Raw genomic sequence first — 22,864 nt, 5'->3', positions numbered from 1 at the left:
TTTGTTTTTACACATATATGTAAGCATTGAGCCAAATTTAGTAATGCCAACATATTAAAAGAAAAATATTTGTCTCTTATGTATAATACATCTGTATATACACTGTCAAAGATGCTTGTCTTTGAATGAAGATTTTAGGTGATAGGAAAGATAAATAACTGCAACTTGAATCTCTGACCCAGAGTTCAAGCTCACTGCTGTAATATCTATATATATATATATATATATATATATATATATATATATATATATATATATATATATGTGTGTAGATAGATAGATAGATAGATAGATAGATAGATAGATAGATAGATAGATAGATAGATAGATAGATAGATAGATATAGATATATAAAAGCCATATTATATTTACATTACAGCAGTGAGATGATTTTAGTCTCATGAACAACATTAGCTAATTGTTATTTACTAACTAATCTTAAATGACTGTTCAGTACATAAATGAAGCCCAACAATCATGTTTTACAGTCCTGTGGTCTCAGCCTCAGATACTCAACTAATCAAAGTGATGTCGTGACAAAAAAACATTTTTCTCCTTCATTTCTGTCACACAAAGCTGTGTGTAACATATCTCGCAGTTAGTATCATGGTTGCTAGGCAACCTGAACAGCGCGAAGAAGGGTAGACCGTCCCATTTCACAATCCTCTCACTTCCGCACTTCTCGTACTTCCGCACTACACGTACTACGTACGGTGCGTACGTAGTACGTGTAGTGCGCGTACTTCAAGCGTGCGGTCTCTTAATTGGGACACAGCCAATCTGACCACTACCTACCGGCACACTTTTGCACCGGAGGTTTTTGTAAAGCTTTTATTTTGGTATTTCCGTTGATCCGTATAGTATATAGTTAGTTTCCTGTAACAATGACATTTAACATTTAGATTTAACATTTAAAATTGTGTTTTAAATATGAAAATTTACAAATATTTTACTAAATGTTGTAAAAAATGACTCGAAAAAACATGTTTTTGTAAGGTTTTGAGCTAAATGTGGAAAAATGTTGCCGTTAATTTCAGCATGTTTCACTTTACAAACGGCGCCCCATAGTTAAAATGCAGCCACCAAATAGCGAGCGACAACAGATCCCGTCAATGAGCATAGGGAGGGAGGTGATAGAGCCTCGCTTAAACCATCCTGCTACATGTGTAACGCTGATAAGGTCTCATAAAGTCTGCAAATTAGGTCAGAAGCTTCATTGTAACCAAATGCAGACAGACTAGCTAATATCACCTGTTACTTTTATCAGTGAACTCGTGCTTCATGACGTGTCCTAAAGGAAAGTGAAATCAGCAGGACTGGGAAGCATTTGTGCAGGGTGTCCAGAACTTTCTTGCCAATCAGAGAGCAGAGAATTATGCTGAGCTTGTGTATAACATGCTGGAAGCATTTCAGCTCATGAGTACCAGAATGTCAGTGGAGATGCACGTTTACATTTCTCATCTCAACCAAATCACGGAGATGTCATCAGTGATGGGAAACCGACATCAGGGAACTTTTAATCTGAGCGTGATGGGAAAATACTGTTGCGTGTCCCTCAAACATCTTTTCTTTAGAGCTTAAGTGGCAGGAATGTGCTCTAACGCCGAATAGAAACATCAAAACTAACATTCTGGGAGAAGGAAAAAGGATCGATTGGATAGTTTGGTGATGTTCATCTCAAAAACGTGACGAGCAAATGTGAGTCGGTCTGCTTTCATTAGCTGAAATGTTTCGATCCGATGCATCTGGGGTGAGTGCTCCGGAAAAAGCCGAGGTCTTACGACGGCTCGCGAGCACTGGTGTCTTAGCAACCAGTGTGTTTGAAATCTAAGTTTCCGATGGGAGCAAATCCTCAGCTAAATTGTAGCCACCGCTGTGAGCCAAAATGCTTAAAACTGAACTACTTTCAGAGCGCCTCGCCAGAGCCAGTCTGGAGAAGCGTCGCAACATAGAGACTGAAAGAAAAGAAAGGATTTTTAATGACAAGCTGAGGACGATCGGGGTGCGTGTTTGAGGCTCTGCTGTGGGTCTGAATTAAACAGAAGTGGAAAGTCTGCGGCAGAGGAGCTTAACGCACTGTGTTTGTCTCTAAATGACTGTTCTACAGGTTGACAAGGAAGCCCTGGATGAGCAGGTGAAAGAGAAAAGGGAACAAGTAGAAGCTGCAAAAAAGGAACAAAACGCTTATGGTGAGTTACTTCAAATTTGTTTCCTGATGTGATGTCATTCAATCCTTCATTAAAGTGAACTGTGATACATGTGTGTCATGTGATCGTCATGCAGATGCTGATATGCTCCGTTATGGCAAAGTAGCTTGCATTGTCGACAGCCGCCAAATGAAGGAGAAGCGTGCACTGGAAAAAGCCGTTGTCGCCTACAGGCAGCAATACCAGCACCCTGAAGATCGGCGAGAGTATGATTTGAATGATCCCAGCCGTATTAAAAAAGTAGAGCAGAGTGATGCACAGATGATGCCTCCTGGCCTGGTGGGTGAAGACCCAGAAAGTAAGATCAGGCAGCAGAACCAGAGGGAACAGCTCAGAGAGTGGCTCACCCAGCAGCAGACTGAGCAGGCAGCGGAAAGGCATCAACAAGAGCTGGAAGGTGGGTTTTGCCTTAAAACCATGCTTGATACACATGCTCAGGTCAAACACAAAAGTCAAGCTCACGTCATAGTCTCTACTGAAATTTTTAGAGCAGCGTTATGACCAAAGCAGAGTAGGAATGGACAACAGAGCTGTGCAACTTCAGAGCCTTGAGATAGAAAGGAGAAAGGCAGCTGCCATCGCCACTAAAGACTTCAATCGGTCTATGGTGAGTCAGAGGAATTTAACTGCATTAAACGCTGCTATAGGCTTCAATAAACATTTTTTTATTTCCACCTTGTTACTCATGTGTCTCCACGGGCAAAGGCTGAAGAAAAGCGCTGTCAAGACAAAGAAATCAATGGCAGGCAAAGCCAGTTTCAAGGTACCCCGAGTACGGTGGCCGTGCCCGGCCTGAGTCCCAGCAGTGACAGGAGAACAGCTCCTGAGAGCCTGCAGCAGATCATTCAAATCCAGAAACATCAAATGGAGGAGAAGAGGGTAAAAAAAATACATGTTTGCACTCAAAGTGTGGATTATTTAAAAGTTAGCCCATATTAAGCATTTTTCTCCTAATGTGTGTGTTGTCTGTGCATGTAAAGAGAAAAGAACTGGAGAAGAAACAAGAAGAAGAGCAGCACGATCGCGTGCGCCTGAACTCAGCTCGTACCACTCTGCTTATTGAGCGGCAGCAGGCACGAATGAACAGGCAGCTGAGGCGAGACCTGGACAGCGCCAACGCCCAACTGGCCGAAACACACAAACAACAGTTAGTAACTTTTGAGCAAAATTGTTTTTATTAAATTTAACACAGTGTACACTGTCTCGCTGTTTTTAACAACGCTTCATTTTTAAGGAAACCAGACATTAAAAGAGGATGTATTGATGACAGCTTCTTCTCCAAGTTCAACACCTGCAGCAGATGAGGGGTGATGCACCGCTCTGATACCAGTGATGGTGTTACATAAAAAGAACAATGAATAACCAGCTGCTTTTATGTGAAATGTAGTTCAGAACATTCATGTTTGCATGATTTGAAAACTATTAATTAAATTTCAGATACTGCTTTAAAAAGTAGCCTCTGAAAGATGATTACTTTTTGTGTTTCAAGTCTTTCGCGCAGTTTTGCCTGCATAAGCAAATATTAATTACTAGTCAGTTGAAGGCATAAGTGTTAAAATTACATTCAAGTAAAAAGTCTTACAGATGTTTTTTTTTTTTAAAATGCTGTCTTTAAAGGAAAATGTTCCATAGGTCATGTGATTTAAAACACACACACAAAAGCTACCTGTCACACTTATGCAACATGCGAGAGAACCACAGAGAATAAAACAGCAGTTAACAGCTCAATCACTTAAAGCTGTGTGACACCGTTACTGTATTTAACATGGCATTGTGAGTCTGTTCTACCTTTTTTAAAGGCTTTTTTTCCCCCACAGTAGCCGACATGTTATGACACATTATTTCATTCATTACAAAACATTGTGGGCAACAACACTATATTTGTGCCGACCACAAACCTACTCAGTGGCTGTTTCAGCAGTTTTTGACATTTACACTCATGATTCAGCTTCGACTGTCCTACAAAAGGCCCCTTTCACAGCAGAAAGGACTGCTTGTATCATTGTTTGTCGTTTTCAAATGCAAGTTTACTACTAAAAGGCATTTTCGGAGACAAACTTATCCCATCTTCTCTGCCACAGAGACAGTGCTTTCTCCTTTTGCTCGGGACTCAAAGAACTATACCTGAAACACAGACACAGGAACATCAGTCACCCAAAAGCATGCTAGCGCACACAATGCAACTACAAGTCACATCTTAGCAGAGCTTCACCTGATAGAGTTTATGGCCAGCTGTTTAAGGGAGCCTACATGGGAACGCATGCCCCCCAAACCAACGAAAGCTTCATAGAAGTCATAAGAGAGGCCAAATGCACCAAATATGGCGGGGTCATCAGAGCTGATGACAACCGGGTGGTTTTCAGACATTAGTGCAGCAGCTGGATGGTTTCGCAAGTCTTTGACCAACTTCAACACCTGGGTAAGGGTATGTGGAAGGAGAAGATGAGACAAAGGGTTTTAGTCCACTTGCACTACAAACAGGAAAACATTACCATCCATGTACAGCAGGGGTGGGCAACTCCAGGCCTCGAGGGCTGGTGTCCCTGCAGGTTTTAGATGTGTCCTTGAACCAACACAGCTGATTTAAATGGCTAAATTAGCTCCTCAACATGTCCTGAAGTTCTCCAGAGGCCTGGTAACGAACTAATCATGTGATTCAGGTGTGTTGACCCAAGGTGAGATCTAAAACCTGCAGGACACCGGCCCTCGGGGCCTGGAACTGCCCACCCCTGATGTACAGTATAGTGGCAGATAGCAGTGTACCTGGTTGGAGATGGGGCACACCTCCACAGCAACCCCATATTTTCTAGACCACTCTTTGGCGACTGGATGGCGCGTTAGTGCAAATCCATGTCCAATGCGTGACGTATTAAAGAGAAGAGCATCCAATATGTTCTGATCTACTTCCGTACCCTGAGAATCTGCACACAGTAAAGACAAAGAAAATGAATGACTTACAAATACTCTTTTGCACTCTCTGGATTAAACATATAGTAAACTTCACATTTGTGCAGTTTTACATATGGGGGTTAAAAACAAACTTGTGATTGTTATACTGGTACACTGGAATCATGATGAATTCTCACTTGTCTCTCCAGCATGGAAAAAGAAAGGAAGTGGGACCCCTCTCTCTACAGGGAGCGACAAGGCATCTCTGTAATACCACAGGGGTCTCCCGCCATCCTCCCAACCCACCTGTAACGCAAACACAAGTTTTCGTGTGTTCTTGTTTTCAACATATATAGAAGCCATGACACCATTTCAGTCCATTTGGGATCTTCCAACATGTTTTGTTTTCAATGATTTCAAACTGTAAAAGTGTTTCTTACCAGATCAAAACCAGCCATGATATCAGGAAAGTCTCTGTACAGCTCCATAGCCTGCTCCACAACTTTAAGCATTGTGTTAGTGTTTATTGTCCTGAAATACACAGGAACAGAATACTTTATCAATTCCAGTTGCTCCAAGACGGTAAGAACAGTAACTAACTAAATTAAATAAGTTACAAAATATAACAAAATAGCTCCAATAGTTACAACCCAATCGCTTCCGTTTATCCTTTTTTTTCAGGGTCGCGGGGGGCGCTGGAGCCTATCCCAGCTGTCATAGGGCGGGTACACCCTGGACAGGTCGCCAGTCTGTCGCAGGGCCAACACACAGGGACAGACAGCCATTCGCACTCACATTCACTCGCACATTCACACCTAGTGGCAATTTGGATTATCCAGTTAACCTATCCCCACAAGCTGCGTGTCTTTGGACGGTGGGAGGAAGCCGGAGTACCCGGAGGGAACCCACACAAACATGGGGAGAACATGCAAACTCCACACAGAAAGACCCCGGCCTGATGGTGGAATTGAACTCAGGACCTTCTTGCTGTGCAGCAACAGTGCTAACCACCGTGCCGCCCCAGTTACAAATACCTCTAATTATTATAGGCAGAATTGATCAGTGATTAAATCCGCATTTTATCTGTCAGAAGCAGTGTGGAATTATAAATAAATAGTACTGACTAATTTTTAAAAGCACTCAGAGCAGCAACCTTTTGGCGGTAAAGATGATTCTCACGCCAACAAAGTCAGGATGGTTTGCTACAAACTGCCTTGAGATGTCCTGGCAGGTCTTCAAAATCCAGGCCTTGTCATAAGTGCGGCCATCCAAATCATATATCTAAATATAACAAAGAAGAAGAAATTAACACGTGTGAATCCATTGGGTACATCAGACACACAGGGAAATCAGTATATATAGAGTATAGTTAGAATGTAAGTATTAAAATACCTTTGGAAGTATAGCGCGAAGTTCAAGATACATAACATTGTCCATGTAGAACTGGCTGAGGCCCTGGTAGAAATAGTCTTTGAACACAGGAGCATAAGTAACCAGACCATACGCTGCCTGGAAGGTCTCTTCAAATATACTCCACACCACAGTCTGAGTGGGGTACACTGCCTCTGGATCCTTATCAGTGAAGAGCGTCAGATTGCCCATGATGCTAAGACCAAGTATGCAGATATGGTTGTGATAAGACCAACAACTGGCTTATACTCCATACATCAAACATGCACAAAACATTATATTGTTAACATTTTCCTGAGGTTGAAGTTAAAACTATGCAGGATTATTATTAACTCTTTGAAAAACAACAATCACTACATTGTCAAATTAAACCGTCCTACCTTTCATAATAGCCGGGCTGTTTATGATTACGATAACAGACTTCATTCCCTTTAATGAGACTTCACCTTGTTCCTAATAGTTTCAGTTAACTGATAATATCCGGGTGTAATATTTCACAGATTTAAAGCCACTTAGTTGTGCCAATAAAATACAAATACAAGAAGGACAAATAGGGATGGGTATCGTTTAGGTTTTATCCGATACCGGTGCCAAATCGGTACTTTTGAAACGGTGCCGGTGCTTAAACGGTGCTCGAACCGGTGCTTAAAGAATGGAGAACACACACTTTGTCCAAAAACCTCTCATGTTCAGCTGTTTGTTTGTTTTTTTGTAAAAAGATAACAATGTTAGCCTTTTCTGCAGCTATGGGGCATATATGGCATCACTCTTGGCTGGAAGCAGTGCTTAAAAACTTTATCCAAAAACCTCTCATGTTTAGCTGTTTTCCACTTTTTCTTTGGTCATTTTAGCCTTTTTGGCCAGGGTGAAGGGAGTATCTGCCATCAAACAAGAGGACAGCCGCATGTAGCTATGATGATGTTTGTTAGTTCACCTTACATGCATTAATGTAATAACGTGGTTAGCCTACTCAACGTAAATTACACTCGAACAACATTAAGCTCCTCACGCAGAGAAGAACGGCTGCTGCTGCATCATCATCCTCATCATTTCTGCTACACTGGCAGGGCTAGGGGCCAGGACTCTATTCTTCGGGTTTTTGGGGGATGTTGCTCCGGGTCCGATAACTGGCAACCCACCCAACGTGCACAGTGTGAGGTCTCGCAGCAAGCTATCAAATACGGCGCATTTCTCGGCTTTTAAAAAAACGCTATGCGTCGCCAGGTGTTTCATCAGTTTCGAGGTGTTACCTCCTTTGACAGTATCACAGTATCAGCTTAAAGCACTTGTTGCTGCTGAGTTTGCATATTTTGCTATGAAGTACAGCCAGACTTTTGACCGCTTCGCCTTGGACATTTTTAATCTGTAGCTCTGCTCTAACAGAACGTACGTACCTGGCCCCGCCTACTATCCTCGGAAACGTAAAATGATTGGCTAGAATCTAAAGTGTATCACAGCTCAGGAAAAAAAAGCACCGAAATGTGTGCTGCTTTTCGGTCTGGTTACTACCGTTTATGTCAGAACCGGTGCCATCATGGCACCGGACACCGGTACCCATCCCTAAGGACAAATTGATACTGTTGCCTATTAATTTTAGGAGGCCAGAGGTCAAAAATCAGAGGTGCACTCGAGGCCATGTGTTACGGGGGTGCTCTCACACATGATCTCAGCATTGACAGGAAAATGTATGGAAATGCAGAGAAAACTAAATATACCAATAAGAAGCCTCACAGAAGCTTAAAGAACTCGGTGGGACGATTACATAAAAGTTACGCAAGAGTGTTTCTGTCTCTTTCTAAATTATTATTTTTTGCAACACAGACAAGATCACCTGTTGTCGAGATCTGTGGTGTTCACGGTCTTGGCCCTGAGGCTTTCCAGCAGGGACCAAGAAGAGCAATATGGCAGAGGCTTCGGTTGCTGAGACGAGAAGATGAATCTGACGGACCGGCTAGTAAAGCAAATATAGCAATGTGGCCGATAGCTCGCGTTCTTCACCAGCCATTCTACATCTACCATGGAGAAGTCATGGAGATGTAGAGCTCCACCTGAAACCGTGAATAATAAAATTATAATGAAATAAAAACTGTGATACTCTGCATAAATATTTTGCAACATTTCCTAAATGAGAATTTTGTTATTTTCCAATATCTTTTGAGAATACAATATTATTGTGTCAAAATTAGGTTCTATCCATGTTTCTGTCAGTAGCTACCTTTAGGCATTTTCTGCAGCAGCTTGAAGATGGGACTGTTCCTGATGAGTTCCCTGGCTTTGAAGAAGTGCATAGCAGGAGGGAATTCCTCTCTTTCCATCTCGTCTTGTTTCATTTTTAACAGGCGAGCATTCAGACGCTGTTCGGCGTCAGTCAACACCTGCTGCCCACCTGTCTGCATGGAGGACTCCTGCTTTATTAGAGCCTCTCTCTGCTTGGGGTCCGGGATGGACATGCCACCGGTCAAGTAGAGTATCGACAAACAGAGCACAGCCGCGTGGGGTCGCTGTAGCAGGGCTGCCATTTTAGGTAGAGAAGGTGGGAGCTGGTTTAAGACAGAAAACGCCACGAGTTAAAGCAAACTGCACTGAGAAAGCACGGCAGCCTCTTTGCGGAACAGAAAACAGTTGTTCTGGGGTAAAAATAAAACGCCAACCTATAACACCGGCGAAACAGAGAAAACAACCAGGTGCCGCTTCCTCAGCGGTTATTTCCCTTACAAAATTCTATCGTAATCAGAATTACTTTTTAGAAGACAAATTCACAACTTATCACAGCAGACTAAACACAGAAAAAGAAACAGGGGCTATCGTTAAGTTACCTTAGGCTAACAGCAGCCCGACTTACTCAGAGTGTTGGTGCACAGCGACTAGCTTAGCTGGTGAAGACGACTTTGTAAACAGTCCCGGCGAGAGTCGCCTTATGAACAGAGATGATCGGAAAACCTTGCACGACTATGTCAGCTAAAAACGTCCGCATTCTCTTTTAAGACGACAGACTCACGAAAGTAAACACTCTGCGAGACGCAACAACCTCCGTTGTATGTTTTCTCTTTCTCACTCCGTCGCTTTGCTTAGAAGCCTAATGATTGGCTAAAGCTTTTCCCTGGAATAATTTGATTGGTTACTCTAACAGCGGAAACCAGTCGTCAAGAGAGAAAGAGAGAAAACAAAGTAACGATTAACCAAACAAGAACGAAAAAATATTTTTGCTGGTGACATCATAATTACCCTGCAAACAAACAAAAAAAGAGGAAAAATACGGAAAATTCATTTCACTGTTTGTAAAACAAAACAAAAACCTTATGGTTTTGTTGATAATAAAAACGAGCAGTGGGTGGGGCAAGAGATACACACAGAACTTGCCATCCTTGTTTCCTTTGTATAAAAGCAAAACAAACTTTGGTTATTGTTTCCACAGCTTCATCAAGTCAAGTTTTAGTACATTTTGATCATATAGTAGTTCTTTAGCATTACTGGCATGTTGCGTTTTGCATTTCCGTATTTTAAAAGCTAGTTGCACAACAATGTGCGTAATTGGGCTCAATTAAAGCGCCTTAATTACATGCCTCATTTGCATTTTCTTTCTAATGCCAATTTTGGCCTCATTAGGCCTAAACAAAAGAATATATTACTTTTTATTAGGAGGAGCCCTCTGACGTCACATCTGTGACTCCTGCTGACAGGAGAAGGGTCAGACAAAGCAGCATTCAATCTGTGGAGGGTGTTCATCACGAGGATAAACACTAATCAAAAGTGATGGTGTAAAGCCTCCAAATACATTAATGCATTGTCATGCATCAGCCGTCACATTGTGGACTTTTTCATTTCATTATTTTTAACGTTTCAGTTGCTCCAATAGTCATTTAAAAAAAATAAATAAATAAACCCAACCCAGTGTTTATTTCTCAAAAAAAAGGCCAAAGTGATGTTTGAGAAACATTTTTTTTATTCCTAAGAAATGTACAGTAGAGAAAATACTCCATTCCATTTCCAAAATAATCTATGTCAGTCAGATAAGAACTTGTAAACGTCACTTCAAAATGAAAGACAGGTCTTTTCTTCTCCAATGGCTACTGAGGTAAAAGACGACTGCTTAAAAACATCAAAAACATTGAGAGAAAAAGAGACAGACGCCAGAATTATATTAAAACAAAGTCCAAAAATGTACAAAAATTCTTAAAACAGCAAATAAATATGATTCACATTTAATCACGCCTAACTGGGTTACAACTAGTGCAGAGATGACAGCAGAGTAAAGTGAAAGATGAACGCGCACTTCCAGTCATCTGGTGCCGATTGTATGCACCAGAAGAAAAGAGAAAAAAAAAAACATCTGTACACACAAACACACACACCTGTACATCATAAGATAACATCACAACCTTACAGACCTTATTAAAAAAAATAAAACAAACTGCCCTTCATACATTAGACAGCACGAGTGAACACACTACCTCCTTAGTGGCCCCACTGAGCTCACCAATACTGCCTATTTTAACAAAATAGCAAATCATCTATGACAGGTCTTCTGTGATACATTTACAAAATTGTCTCATAGCGTCTAGCTTTCCCCGACCCAGCTTCTTTTCTTGAATATTTCATTACAACATCCTATAACTTAAGACATTCTAATGCTGCCAAACTGTATACAGCCCATTACAGACCTTAGACTGGACTACTGCCCACAACCTGTAGGTGGAATGGCGTTTGATCTGTAGAAGTTAAGACATAGTCCCATCTTAAAATACTAAATATTGTCCATCATTCTCTAATAATATTTTAAAAAAAATGATGATAATGAAGGTGCAATACCATGGAACAGTGGACGCCTCAGCACCTGCAGACAGCCGAGTAATCACCTCTACTTGAGGTCGTCAGTGAGCACCATAATTAGTCACAGAGATCCGACACACAAGCTTTTTATTTCCCGCCAAAGATGGTAAAGCATTGTAAGGCAATTTCATTCTCAGTTCTACAGTCATGAGATCTAAAAGTGGTGCTAACATCAATTCATGCTGGTCACAGAACGTCACCCCACAGGAGTCTGGCAGAGTACGAGAAGAAGTGGATAGACTTTGTAGATGCCACAGACTGGCTAGATGAGGTAGATTATTCTTTTTTTCGCCATTGCTAAACTTCCCCAGTGGGGCTCGCAGACAAAGAACCAAAATTCATTGTGATGACAAATGATTTGACATCAAATTAAGTGGAATGTAGAGTAACAAATTAGATCCTATTAAAATCCAATTAACTCTGACGAAAGCAATATATTTAAAAAAAGAAAGAAAAAAAAAAGGGGGCAGTTATTTATTATTAAGGCCAATGACTCTCACAAGTCAACTTCTTCATGAGGTGGATTGATTTACCACAGCTGCAGTCTCATTTTCTTTATGCTGTTCCTCCTTCAAATAATTCAGAACAGTACCCGTATAAAGAAACTGTACACCCTGAGGATATGTTTAGTACTGACACGGGGAAGGAACCGTAAAGGAACAAAGAACTAAAACAAACTTGTTGGAGGACACTCGAATAGCCAAATAATTTTTTTTGTGTATGCATTTGCTCTGTGCACGTATATACACCAGTGAGTATATCGTCCGAAATAAGTCTGTGCAGTGAAGGGCGGTGATTAATATAGTATACACTCTTAGATACATTTACGCATTAATAAGTATCGACTAAAATACGACTATCCAAGGCCACTTGGTTCCAGGATGTCCAGACTAACAGAAATCCATAGTGCACAACAGAGAATCACACATATTTAGATAATAATGACACCACCCTTGCCGGTCCCTCTCTGCTACTCAAAGACATTCAAACAAATGAAGGCAGCTTTGAATGATGCATATACTGTGTGTGTGCTCCAGAGAAAGAAAAACATTAGAGATTGGGTGGAAATGAACAAGAAATGGGTGGGATGACTTGTGCTTCAGATGGATGATCAGTGTTGTTTGTTCTTTCACAAGCAGCTGCTGCACTGCATTTCCTGTCTACACATTCACTCATACATTCATAAAAACAAACCAAGGCAACTACCAGGGGCTTTTGAGTTGACTAGGTTAGGGTGACAGTCTCATAGTACCTCCTTTTGTACACCTGAGTTTAGATATGGTTGGAGAAGAAAATCGTGGTCAAAAAGAAAACAAACAACCAACCCCAGTCCATCTCCTCTTTTTCACAGTCCTGTCAGTAGGTGCAGTATCCTGCCCTACAGTCAATAGACAGGATAAGAACATTATGTTCAGTGGTCACTAATCCGTCCTTTTACAATCTGACGGCTCACGTCGAAGAGTGCTGTCCAGTGTTCTTGAAGGCAATGTCTCCTGTGTTTAACAGGTTGACATAGTGGTTAAAAGGGGCGCCCCTTCTGCAGGAGGTTTAAAGTTCAAATGCTCACGCTGGGAAGCAATCATGCTACTGGAGTGTCCTCGAGCAAGTCGGTGAATTCCTAACAGTTTCACAGCTATTCTGTCAGTGACCTCCGTGAGCTCTTGCGGTGGAGGGCACACGAGAAAGAGAATTGTTCTCCAAGGCTCAGTAACATTTCACATTTTAAATTCTACTTTGTAGTACCAGCTGCCTGGCTGGATTTTTAATCCCACTGCTGAACAAAACTGTTGCACAGTGGCAGAATATCAGTAGGAAATATATTCGGAAAAAGTGTCTCTTCTTCTCAGAAGCGGTTTGGCTCACTGGTTTATCCAGATGTTCGTTGACAACATCATCTCTGAAAGGAGAACAACAACAATCAGTTAACAATGCCTCTGGCAGTATTCATCTTGCTGTTTCGACTGGAAACCTAAAAATCAACAGGATAAAACACAAGTTTTAACAATTTATGAAATGTCTTTATACTCACTTTAATCACAATCCCTGTTTACTGCCAAGGCCGCTTGGAGCAGCCATCATCTGTTGTCTGTAAATAAATAGACTTGTTAGCTCTTGCAGTCCGAGTGCCATTGGTAGGACAATAAGACTCTGCAACATTATGCTGCTTGGTTAAGACTGTGAGACTGATGTGGTCATTTTATTTTCTTATTATAGTGTTAGCCTTTAAAACAAGCAAACTAAATTACAGTAGTGATAAGGAATGCCCACCAGAGTTTGAGATCCAAGGGGACATTTTCACATTTTGTTTTTGACATAAATATATCAGGTAATAAACAGAACATATTTAAGCCATCATAATTAACAACAGTCAAATACCCACTGACAATATAAACTTTGTAAAAATTTACCCTGGATGCATGAAGCGTTCTGGTCCCACACCTCGCTGCTGAATCATCATGCCCTGAAAGTGCCCCCCAGGTCGGGGGTGTCTGTACATGACCATGCGTGTTTGGCCAGGGGAATAGGGAAGCTGCTGGGGCCGCTGCAGAGCTTCCATCAGGTGTGAGTGGGGTCTTTGAGCAGCATAGTGTCGTGGATCAGGGTATGGTTGGCCAGCGTAAGGGGATCCATTTCCAGCTCCACGGGCCTGGGACATCATATGATGGACGACTCCTTGCTGCATTCCTGGATGTAAGGCTCGAGGGTCGTACACAAAACCGGACGTCATGTGCGCCACAGACGCATGTGGATGCTGCATGCTACGGCGTTGAGCAGCAGCATTATGGCTGTCAAGGTCCAGGATTTCTTTTGGGCTTTCAGGTTGCTCTGAGCCCTCATTGTGGGGCCGCTTTGCTGGACTGCCATTAATGCTGCTGCCTCCACCAGCTTGCTGGTTTTCACACTTCCCTTCGCCTGTGCCTCCAGGATGAGTCCCTGTTCCTGGCATTGGGCCTGGGGAAACCAAACTTGTACCGCTGGAGCCTTCAGACCCCAGCGGTGAGACACTGCTCTCCTTTAGCTGACCATTAGCTCTGGCACTGGCTACAGGTAAGTAGGCATTGTGTGGCATTGCCTGGTGAGACTGATAATGAGGCCGATGCCACTCCTCTGGAGGGTAACCCCCTCTGCCCGTGGCTTGGTTATGGGCCTGAGTTTGGGGATGGGGTTGGGCATAGTAGCGCTGCTGCTGCTGCTGATACTGATGAGGTGGGTACACATTGCCATGACCATGAGGGTGCGGTTGACCTGGCACGTGGTAGGGGTAGGTTGACCCTCCCTGCTGCTGCTGGTAGTTGGTGTTGGGAGCAAGATTGTGGAGAGCATTAATGGACTGGTTATGATATGGGTGGTGAGCAGACGGAGGTATGGACCTATTCATATTAGCTCGGTTGTAGTGTGGAAGTGGAGGGTTCCCCATGCCGTAAGTACTCATAGTTGAATTTTCTGGGCCTTGCGAGTGAGGAGGTACGGCTGGATTGTGCCCATCTGATGGCCCGCTTGGAGCCTGTATTCCCACATTACTACCCACCAACTGAGTTTGATGGCGATTTGGACTAAAAGCCGGGTGTTTATAAACACTTGATGTCATCCTGGTGTGCTGTGGAGACATGGCAGTGCTTCTCGTGTCCAGCCTCGTAGGCTCGCTAGGCCTTTGATCTCCGAGATCAGCTGGACTGGGCTGAGAGGGTAATAGAGGGGCAGGATGGCTGGGTGGCAAAGAGGTCAGAGGGGCTGGGTGTGGGGGTCCAGGCTGGGCTCCTTGAGTAGCGCCGTGTGGCATCCCATGCATGGGACTGCTTTGTGTAGTGCAGTGTGGTGAGATGCTTTGGGGGACATGATGAGAGGTTAGCAGAGAATTGTGTTGCTGTGTGTTCTGGTTCAGTGGCTGAGGAGAGCTCTGAGGGTGGCTTTCAGGAGAGGTGCTGCCCGCCTCAGGTTGCTCATGTTTTTGAATGGCTTGCTGGGGTTTGCCTTCCTGATTTACACCATCTGCGAGTTTTAAGTTGTCTGGCATTTGCTGAGTGGAATTCTGAGCTGCTGCAACATCCAGTGGTGGGAAGTTCTGAGGAAGAAGTGCAAGGCTTGGAACATTTGGCTGTGGACTGTTTGGTTTAAGCTGTGGGGGATTGTGTAGAGCAGGATCAGTGTTACTCGAGTTGGGATGGGATGAAACAGGAATGGTACCATTACTTTCACTGGCAGAGTGTCCCCGACTATCCAACTGGCTTTCAGCTGAACTCTGTGCGGCCGCTGATCCAGAAGGATTCTGTTCTGATCTGGCCAAGGTTGGGGCTGGGGGGCTCTGCATTTTATCCGCAAGCCCACAGTATTGCCTTGTGGGGCTAGGGTTGGATGGGCTCTCTTGGTTAACTGGAAACATGTTTTTGTGTGATGGAGCTTCTTCGGAAATGTTGCTGGCAGCCATCTTGTTCTCTGACGTTGTGCCTGTTAACGTACAGGAGAAAACAATGTTGCAGGTTAGACTGTTTTACTATGACTAGAAGTACAATGCACGCGTTGTCCCCGTTTTATGCCACTTATCCAAAAGAAGCACAATACAAATCAAATTTTAAAAAAACGTTCTGTTCCATTTCTTTACAATTAGGTTATAGAAACATTTAAAGGCGTCCCCGTGAGGCTGAAATGATGACATGTAATCTCTTTTATATTTTCAAAGATATCAGCAAAAATGTAACCAAACTGATGAATATTCAATTTGCTGCTTACTGGGAGAAATAATTAAAGTCAAATTGTAAGAAGTACTTGACAGAAGATGGGGGCTGTGCTGATTAACAAATGAGACACTAGAGTCTAGTGCTCTATCACGCAGACTGGTGAAATACAGCAAGAGAAGGTCAGGTCTACCTTTGGGGTGCAAGTTTGTCTGCTGGGGAGGCTGTCTATCTGGGCCTTTGTCTCTAGCAGGATGCAGCAGCTGAACCTCAGGGGCAGGGGGGAGCTGTTGAGAGGGGTGAGCTGGGATGCTGCCAATTCTTGATGGGGGCCCAGGCTGCTGAAAGTTGCCTGTGTGCTGATGAGGGGCACCAGCAGGGGGTCCAGAAGAGGCTGACAGCTGCTGCAGGGCCAGCATCTCTGGGCTTTCCAGCATGGAAGCCAAGCGTGTCCTGCCGGAGGAGTCTGAGTGGGGCACAGTGGGACGTGCAGACATGAGCCCAGGGGAGCTGGCTGCTGCAGTCATTTGAAACTGGGCATTGGAAGGATGGTTGGGATATCCGGCAGCTTCTGGCCACGGTTTATGACCCACAGGTGGGGGGATTCCACCATAACTAAAGTTGCGCTGGTTCACCATGTTTGGGTCTTGAATAGACATGCCGCTGGGCCTCTCCTGCCCCTGTTGATTCATACCACTCCACATAGTAGGTAGTGGCATGCCAGCAGGTCTCAAGCCTGGGTAGTTGTGCTGAGGTGATCCTTCCGGGCCTGAGAACCTGTTCCCCATAGGATGCACAGTGTGGCCCTCTGGACGGTGGTGGGATGGGTAGATGCTGGCCTCAGGAGGAGCTCCAGGCTGTAGGGTCATGGGACGTGGTCCTAAGCATGGGCCATGAGTCGGACCCATGTACGAGTGCTGCTGCTGGTTTGGATCTGGACCCACTGGATACCTAGGCCCCATGTGGTGTGGCTCAATCATGCGTTGCTTGGAGGAAAAAAGGAAAATAAAATATGAAATATCTGGCTTTGTCTGTTATAACAGCATCAAGATGCATCATACACACAATTAGGTGGTTGGTTGTGTGTAATAGGTCAAGCATACCTGAATGTTAAAGTTGTGAGGCAACTGGTTTAAGTTGGGGTCTCCTTGTCTAGAAAAGTGAACCTGGTAGGCAAAGCGGGGATCCATGGCCATTCTTTGGGCATACATGTGTGGACCATGAGGCCCAGGGGGACCAGGCTGACGGAGCTGTTAAAATAAAGAATTTATTATATTTTACCCCTCTTGCATTTCAGACAGGAATTAAGACTCCCAATAAATAAATATATTTAAAAAAAGGATTAAAGTCTTATCTGTGGATACCTGTTGCCCTGGGTGGTATAACCCCCTGATATCTCCTTCCCGGATATGCTGCTGGCCTGGAGGCAAGCTGTGCGGGTGAGGGGGGCCGTTAGCCCAATGAGGATGCAGCCGTGCCAGCCTGGCATCCTCCTCTGAAGTTGCGCTACTTTTGCCCTTTTGTGAGCTTCGCTTACGTTGTACTTGCTCAGTAGCCCTGATCAAGCTTTCAGGCCCGAAAGCTTTGCTGTTACGGTTGCGTTTTCTTTCCTTGCGCTCCTTGTCTTCTCGACTGATGTGGAACTCTTCGTCCGTGTCACCATCCTCAGATGGAAAATGTTTTAATAAGGCTCGGCTAAAACAACGCTCCAGAGACTCGGCCATGATAGTGTATTCTGAGGACAGGAAGACACCAACATCAGCGATTCTTTTGTGATAAAACCCTGAGAACTTTTTTTTTTTTTTTTACATAAACGCACATCTTCAGCAAAGGAACAAACATACATCACATGTCTATAGCATCTACTCATATACTCAAAGAATAACGCTTCATTTACATGCAGTCACTCCCACAAATAGCCACTCATGAAGTGACCATTAGGTGAGACACATACCAACAGAGCACAAAAATCCTGTCTTGTCCTGGCCCAGTGCTAACCAGCTGACCAAGTCAGAGGGCGTAAGTTTGACCCTTGCTCCTTCAACCCCTTCCCTCTACTCTTGCCCCACCCTGGGCCTCCTCACCACTCACCTCCCCCCATTCCCTGAGGAGAGTATTCAGTTGGATGGATGGCTCCAGACAGGGGGCTTAGGGGCTGGAATGTTTCTCTGGCACTGCAGGACTTGAATCCCCCAGAGCACTCGAGCACAACTCAATCACTCCTCATTAATCACTGTCAAGGCTGCCCCGGCCCCGGCCCCAACACAGTACTAAGACCGCCCCCCTTTCTTCTGCGATCTCTCCCACTCTCACCCCCTGCGTCTCAATGTCCATATGAAATTCTTTTTTCAAAATGCATCCATAACGCAACGGATTTTGATGCCTTTAACAAAGTTATTTTAAAAATGGTTTAGAATGCTTAATTTACCGCTGTCTTCTCCATTGTACTCGACACAGTTTTCAAACATCAGCTTCACGTCGGAAACAAACTCCTCCTTAGCGACATACTCCCCGTTATTGAGCTTTCTCTCAATTGTGGATAGGTCCATAGGAGTCTGAAATTAGAACGACAATAAAAATAAAGCAATTAAAATTATGAATCAATAAACTTTATATATGCATTAATGCACAAACCAGACTGATACAAACATGAAGCCAATGTCACACATTTGTAAAAACAACAACAGTATTCTGTACCTGGATGATCTCATGATAATTGGGAGCATAGGAGTCGTCAACGGGCTCCAAGAAAGGCCAAGAATCTTTATGGGCTTTCAGGGCTTCAAGCACTGAAGAACAGAGTAGAACAGACATTGACTGTAAATTCACATCGACATGTTTTAAACCCAGCAACTGCATTTAGTATGGAAAGGGAAGATGTAAGATTTTTGGAAATAATGTCACAGACCCCGACATTGGTTCTAAAAACAAAAATAAATATCAACCAACGGTATCACTAAACTCTTATACAGTTTGTGGCTTATTCCTGCTTGTTTGCCATTACAATGGTGTGTTATGACGAGGAGTAAAAAGCATGAAACATGTAAGCCGAACCATAATTAATACCTTAAAACTGCCAGCATTTGAAGTGGATAACATTAATTATTGTGTAGCAGTGTTGTTTTTCTGTTGAGGATATGCTGCTGGTAAATCTAAGGCCCTGGTATTCCTACAAAGACTAAAACTGCTCAGGTACAGTTAAGGAGCACAGCTCAATCCCCGCAGGCATCACCTCAAATCCACGGATAAAGCTCCAGCGTCAGACACCAAAGAGATTTTGCATCTTTGCCTGATGGGTCAGAGCCATTCTCTTTACACAAAGACCAGCTGTTACTTGTGTGTTGCTTTGAGTAACAGTTCCACTTCATTGTCAACTAAGGAAAAGAAACCGCTGGTCTTACTTTCTGCAATAGCTGTTCTTCTTTTTACATACTTTCTATAAGCAGCCAACTTCTGCTTCCCGTTTACACTACCACACATCTGCCCAGATGACGTGAATTGTCATGTGACGGGTACATACATGTAAACATAGCAACAGGTAATAATTCTGCAGGCATACCTTTATAAAGAGCAGTGTAGTCATCATCAATTTCATAGCTGAAATGTTGAACATACGGCATGTTAGACGGGCTAAAATAACAGCAATCATGAGTCGCTAAAGCAGATAGTGAATCTGAAACTAAATGTGAACAACTTCCTACAATTCTTTATTCTTGCGTGTTCTCTGGACGGGAGAGGATGGCTCCAGATTCAGGAGTTCAGGTGGTAGATCTTTTCCTTGAGACAGCAGCCAGGCCTTTTCTTCTCGCATCTTACGCCTTTTTGCACGCTCTAATGGAAAATCGTGAACACAGGGGGCAATTAAAATCACAAATAATGAAAAACGCCGGTCTCAGAGTGCAGGTAAACAATGTTTGATTGCTTATTCAGACCCTACAGTTACAGTATTGATGTCTATTGAGACTGTCGGGAGCATTGATGAAAACCAGGCCTCAGATGTGACACGCAGCAGCAGCAGCTCAGATAAGTGAAGGAGAACGATTCATCGGCCATCTTTTCTTAGGCCAAGTTGATCAAAAGAGCAGAACAGAGCACAGAGAGTGCATATGCATAACCGCTTTATCTTTCAACATGAAAAGCACAGAGGCCTGGCAGCCCCCCTGCCGTTTGGATTAAAGATGTTTGAAGGAGGATTCCACATATGCAATACACAGAGTGTAGGGCCAGGTCCTGCTGTTCATCTATAATACAATAATGAGGCTCCTCTACTGAAGCACAATCAGCAGTTCATTAACCCTTGACAGATGACATCAGAGAAGAAGAAGAGTGATCCTGTGATTAAAGGCCCTGAGCATTCCCTTTCACAGTGTCTGTGTACTATACATAAATCTCAAGGCTTCAAATGCTGCTATGCTACTGCAGATTTTTCAGCTGGTGAGAGCCAAAGCACAGCAAAGAAGATGTGAAAGCCTGTGTGGGGAGTGCCCTTCATGATACATTCTGCCCTTGACAGAGCCGCCTACCTGCTGCTGATACATGACTGATGAGAGAATGTGAACTTACTGCTGCTTCTTAATATCTTACAACTTTCTGCATATACTAAAATTCTTGGAAAGAGATTTTTCAAACTTCTTTTAAACACAAACAACATCTTGGCAGTGTGCTACTTGTGTTCCATCTATATCGGTAACCATCTTACCCTCCACAGCTTTGATCTTCTCTAGCTTCTCTCTCTGCCGTTCTTCCTGCAGAAGCCTTTCCTCTTCTCGTCTCTGCTCGGCCAGCAGGACCTGCCTGTCCAGCTCTTCATCTTTTTTCTTCTCCTCCTCCTCCTCCTCCATTCCGGCCTTGAGATTGTCCTGGATGCACACACCCACAAAGTCTATTAGTCTACTCTTCTCTCACACCAGGAAAGCTAGATGTATAGAAAACTACACGTTTCTGTACATAAAAGAAACAATCAGGCCCTAAACCAACATATACAGCAGAGAGAATAAATGTACACAGTGCGTGTGCAAACATGTACTGTGCTGGAATGTCTTGCACTAAATATGTCTGTGGAGGTTCTCAGTCATCCAGGTCATAGTAGTCAAAGGAGCTTGCAAAGAAAAGCGTCTGGACTTCTTTAAGTTGCTTGAAGACGTTTCACCTCTCATCCGAGAAGCTTCTTCAGTTCTAAGGTCAAATGGTGGAGAGTGAACACACCCGAAACTCTGGCTGATTGGGACCCACACCCAGTTTCACACCTTGGCTCAGGCGATTAGAGGATCATCAGGGGGTCCTTTTGTCCCTCTGTGGGGGGTCACTCCCACTAGGTTTATATCTGGGACTCTCCACCATTTGACCTTAGAACTGAAGAAGCTTCTCGGATGAGAGGTGAAACGTCTTCAAGCAACTTAAAGAAGTCCAGACGCTTTTCTTTGCAAGCTCCTTTGTCTTGCACTAAAAACCAGATAAGTGGATGACATGCCCGTTGTATTGCTAAATAAATCGGCACAGCTTATTCTGACATTGTTAGGTGTGTAACACTACCTAAAAAGCATAGCACAGACAAACACTCACCCTCTCCTCGTGTTTTATGTGATTTTGAGAGAACCGCTGGGAAACGCGAACTGGGTTTGGGTCCAGCAGCTTCTGCTTCTGCTCACGCTCCTGAAATAAAAGACATGTAGTTTGGTTCTGCTCCTCATGCCTCTCATGACACACAGGGACTCGTGAACTGGAAACTGTTGTGTCTGTAATGCTTTCTCGTCCACAAATGCAACTTTCTTTTAAAACATCACATACGGTTTGTGTAATTCATTTTGTCTAAAGCCAACACACTGACAGACACTCTGGTGTTGCAGTGCAGCAGTGACTATAGCGAAGTCATTGATTTATTTCTCCCATCCCCCAAGTGACTCTCTCACCTTTGCTCCCTACTCTTCCATCTCTGCTTGGGAAGAAAATTAACATACTTGCACCAAAAAATAAATCACAACCTGTGTGATATTATTGTTAGCTTGTGGTAGTGTACAATCTGTTCTACAATAGCCTATCTGGCAACTTTTGAGCAGGGAACTTCATCCAAAATATACAGTACAGAGCGTGGAGGGTTAATGAGCGCTGACGTGTCAGAGAACCAGTTAGAGCAAACAGAAAAGGAAGGAAACACCAGCCAACAGAGCGCCAAGTGGTTTCTGAAATCCTGTCTATATCAGGGACTGTCCCCTGCAGCTTATGTCAGAGTACATCCAGGATGTAGGACTATTAAGGGTTGCCACCCTGGCACAGGTAACACCTTGCTAGATAACAAGTAGAGAGTCCTAAATATGCATTTGCCGCTATATAAACAAAGTCAGACTGTCTGTGCGTGCAGGTAGGGAAGCAAACAAATGAGGAAGGAGCCCACTGCGGAGAAGATTAAAATGAAAAAATACTGTTAAAGGAGACAGATGTTTACAACCTAATGTGCTTTCTAAAACTAGATAATGTTTTCAAACACCATCTTTTCATAAAAAATGAAAATAAGATCATGTCTGCCGTTGTCTCAAGCGGTCCATCGTGACACGTACCTATCAACGGGTCCACTTTAGACATGCTCTTACTGGAAAAGATTCACCTGATGTGAGCAAGGTAGCAGCGCAAGCCCACGTGGTCACTATGAATCAATGGGACAATTAGCTGTGGAACTATCACATGGGCGCAATCAGAAAGCACACCGACTCTGTATCAGGGAGCTGGCAGGCTACAGACGTCTTACACCCAATCACACTGAACAATTGGGTTCTCACATTTGCCTCCGCCTGGTAATGTGTAGAAAAGTTCAGGGCGGCAGTCCACATGTGTGCTTGAGAGCCCCCGCGCCGCCTCTGT

At 43.6% G+C, this 22,864-nt stretch overlaps 4 protein-coding genes across 8 annotated transcripts in view; 1 reads left to right on the top strand and 3 right to left on the bottom strand.

The window, feature by feature from the left end:
* Window positions 1-779: 779 nt before the first annotated feature.
* On the top strand, window positions 780-3,388 carry ribc2 (RIB43A domain with coiled-coils 2; the record flags this gene model as incomplete). Of its 2 annotated transcripts, none has more annotated exons than XM_082538491.1 (6): window positions 780-816; window positions 2,108-2,189; window positions 2,284-2,604; window positions 2,696-2,814; window positions 2,913-3,086; window positions 3,188-3,388. In XM_082538491.1, exons 3-6 carry the CDS (start codon window positions 2,292-2,294, stop codon window positions 3,386-3,388), a joined length of 807 nt encoding a protein of 268 aa, XP_082394617.1. In that variant the 5' UTR covers window positions 780-816; window positions 2,108-2,189; window positions 2,284-2,291. The 2 variants fall into 2 exon arrangements, with proteins under 2 accessions (XP_082394617.1, XP_082394616.1); XM_082538490.1 differs by lacking the exon at window positions 780-816 and adding an exon at window positions 1,715-2,002.
* ada2a (adenosine deaminase 2a) lies at window positions 3,360-9,591 on the bottom strand. Of its 3 annotated transcripts, XR_014277580.1 has the most exons (11): window positions 9,349-9,590; window positions 8,722-9,046; window positions 8,338-8,554; window positions 6,489-6,702; window positions 6,250-6,377; window positions 5,537-5,627; window positions 5,294-5,402; window positions 4,971-5,128; window positions 4,420-4,622; window positions 4,106-4,331; window positions 3,360-3,736 (listed from the first exon to the last, which is right to left on the bottom strand). XR_014277580.1 is itself a non-coding variant. In XM_082538489.1 (10 exons), exons 2-10 carry the CDS (start codon window positions 9,023-9,025, stop codon window positions 4,241-4,243), a joined length of 1,515 nt encoding a protein of 504 aa, XP_082394615.1. In that variant the 5' UTR covers window positions 9,026-9,046; window positions 9,323-9,591; the 3' UTR covers window positions 3,360-4,240. The 3 variants fall into 3 exon arrangements, 2 of the variants coding, with proteins under 2 accessions (XP_082394615.1, XP_082394614.1); XM_082538489.1 differs by having other exon boundaries at window positions 3,360-4,331; window positions 9,323-9,591; XM_082538488.1 differs by having other exon boundaries at window positions 3,360-4,331.
* Window positions 9,592-10,426: 835 nt separating this feature from the next.
* atp6v1e1a (ATPase H+ transporting V1 subunit E1a) overlaps window positions 10,427-22,864 on the bottom strand; it is a 54,788-nt gene continuing 42,350 nt past the window's right edge. The window contains exon 10 of the transcript XR_014278201.1: window positions 10,427-10,836. The gene's annotated coding sequence lies outside the window, so the exon portion shown is untranslated. The remainder of the gene's footprint in view (window positions 10,837-22,864) is intronic.
* Window positions 11,407-22,864, bottom strand: part of cecr2 (CECR2 histone acetyl-lysine reader) — a 33,496-nt gene continuing 22,038 nt past the window's right edge. The window contains exons 8-19 of one of the 2 annotated variants that reach the window (XM_082542823.1): window positions 21,572-21,661; window positions 20,709-20,868; window positions 19,711-19,840; window positions 19,569-19,606; window positions 18,707-18,798; window positions 18,438-18,564; window positions 17,374-17,744; window positions 17,113-17,259; window positions 16,203-16,995; window positions 13,745-15,782; window positions 13,366-13,422; window positions 11,407-13,233 (exon numbers count right to left, since the gene is read on the bottom strand). In XM_082542823.1, the coding sequence (XP_082398949.1) occupies window positions 13,371-13,422; window positions 13,745-15,782; window positions 16,203-16,995; window positions 17,113-17,259; window positions 17,374-17,744; window positions 18,438-18,564; window positions 18,707-18,798; window positions 19,569-19,606; window positions 19,711-19,840; window positions 20,709-20,868; window positions 21,572-21,661 (4,038 nt within the window). In that variant the 3' untranslated portion in view covers window positions 11,407-13,233; window positions 13,366-13,370. The remainder of the gene's footprint in view (window positions 13,234-13,365; window positions 13,423-13,744; window positions 15,783-16,202; window positions 16,996-17,112; window positions 17,260-17,373; window positions 17,745-18,437; window positions 18,565-18,706; window positions 18,799-19,568; window positions 19,607-19,710; window positions 19,841-20,708; window positions 20,869-21,571; window positions 21,662-22,864) is intronic. The other variant, XM_082542824.1, reaches the window with a different exon arrangement.

The sequence above is a fragment of the Aulonocara stuartgranti genome (assembly GCF_965226115.1).
Source record: "Aulonocara stuartgranti genome assembly, chromosome: 7".
NCBI lineage: Eukaryota > Metazoa > Chordata > Actinopteri > Cichliformes > Cichlidae > Aulonocara > Aulonocara stuartgranti.
Note: the sequence above shows the minus strand (reverse complement) of the source record. Positions and strands in the feature narration are given on the sequence as shown.